Source organism: Corvus brachyrhynchos, unplaced genomic scaffold, assembly GCF_000691975.1.
Source record: "Corvus brachyrhynchos isolate BGI_N302 unplaced genomic scaffold, ASM69197v1 scaffold59, whole genome shotgun sequence".
NCBI lineage: Eukaryota > Metazoa > Chordata > Aves > Passeriformes > Corvidae > Corvus > Corvus brachyrhynchos.
Window position 1 is genome coordinate 6,084,526 of NW_008246054.1, and position 1,371 is coordinate 6,085,896.

The 1,371-nt window shown below is 61.7% G+C and overlaps 1 protein-coding gene across 1 annotated transcript in view; it reads right to left on the reverse strand.

Moving 5' to 3' along the window:
* Positions 1–1,303, reverse strand: part of PTRH1 (peptidyl-tRNA hydrolase 1 homolog) — a 2,516-nt gene extending 1,213 nt beyond the window's left edge. The window contains exons 1-2 of the mRNA XM_017745423.1: positions 830–1,303; positions 588–687 (exon numbers count right to left, since the gene is read on the reverse strand). Of these exons, the coding sequence (XP_017600912.1) occupies positions 588–687; positions 830–1,130 (401 nt within the window). The 5' untranslated portion in view covers positions 1,131–1,303. The remainder of the gene's footprint in view (positions 1–587; positions 688–829) is intronic.
* Positions 1,304–1,371: the final 68 nt, after the last annotated feature.

The following is a 1,371-nucleotide window of genomic DNA, read 5'->3' on the forward strand; positions in this document are numbered from 1 at the left end:
CCCGCCCAGTATAGCCCTGGGGTCTTCTGCTGCAGGAATGTGGGAATGTGGTCCCAGCCAGGGGCTGCAATCCCCATGTCCTGGTACTGCAGGAACATCCAGCCCTGGGGGCTCAGAGCAGTTGGCTGGGGGTTTGAGGGAAGCAGGGCTGGGACAGCACATTCTGTGCATGTCAGCTCTTGCCGAAGCTGGTGCATGTGTGACTGAGCACTGCGGCCCAGTGCCATACCTGCCCCGTCCCGCAGTGGAAGCTTTCCTAGGTTAAATGTCTGCAGCCTGCCCCAGGAGCTGGCGCTGGGCAGGCACAGTGGAGGCAGAGTGCTATAAAAAGCCCATGTGGTGCTGTCAATGGCCTGAATCCAGCCCACAGCCGCTTCCAGGAGGCTCCCTGCCCTCCCTGCCAGGGCAGGAACTGGGAGGCTGCCCAAACAGCCAGCTGTTGCCTCTGCAATGGATCGAGCCCAGGACAAGAGCTGAAAACATTGCAAGGCTGGTGGGATGGGGCCAAGAACAACTCATGAGCCTGTTAGGGCATGTTAAAGCCTCAAACCAGCTCACGAAATCAGAGAGCTGGGGCTACCCCATACCTTGCGCTGCCTCCCAGCTTGATTGCCACCTTGCCCAGGGCCTTGTCCAGGTCATCGTGAACCAGGTAAATGTCTTCTGGGCCAAGGTTGTAAATCTCAGCTTTGGAAACAGAAATACAACCCAAGAAATGAGAGGGAGACAGACTCACCAGGCCCTGATCCTGCAGAGCTGTGGAGGGCACGGGGACAGCAGGGCTGTCACAGGGGTCACTAGAGGCTTTGAGGCTGACCCAACTGCTCACCAGCACTGGCGACGCTGAGCCCATTGAGGTTCATGAACCTCCGTGGCTTGAGCAGCACCAGCTCTAGGCCGTGGGCCGTGGCCAGGGTCACATCAGCGCAGCACCGCTTGTCCGTTCGCCAGCCCTCGGCCACCGCCAGCTGCCGGGCCAGCCGGTCCAGCACCTCCATGCCCACGCTGTGCAGTGTGCCCCACAGCCCGTAGTTGCCCAGGCCGGCCACCTGCGTGACAGGTGTCAACAGGGCTCTGATGGGCCACCATGAGGCCCCTGACCCCTGCACGGGCCTGAGTCCCCCCAGCATGTCTCAGACCTGCTCCCTCCATCCTCCCCGCAGCTGGCTGAGTCGTCACAGCCTCAATCCCCACAGCATTCCCTTCAGTCTCTGTTCCCTCGGTGCCTCCCTCACAGCCCTGATCGCCCGTGTGCTCGTCCCTGACCTGATTTCCCCCGGCACTCCCCTCACAGTCCTGCTCCACCATGTTCTCCTCACAGCCCCGTTCCCCCGATTCCCCCGCTCCCCTCACAGTCCAGCTCCCTGGGCT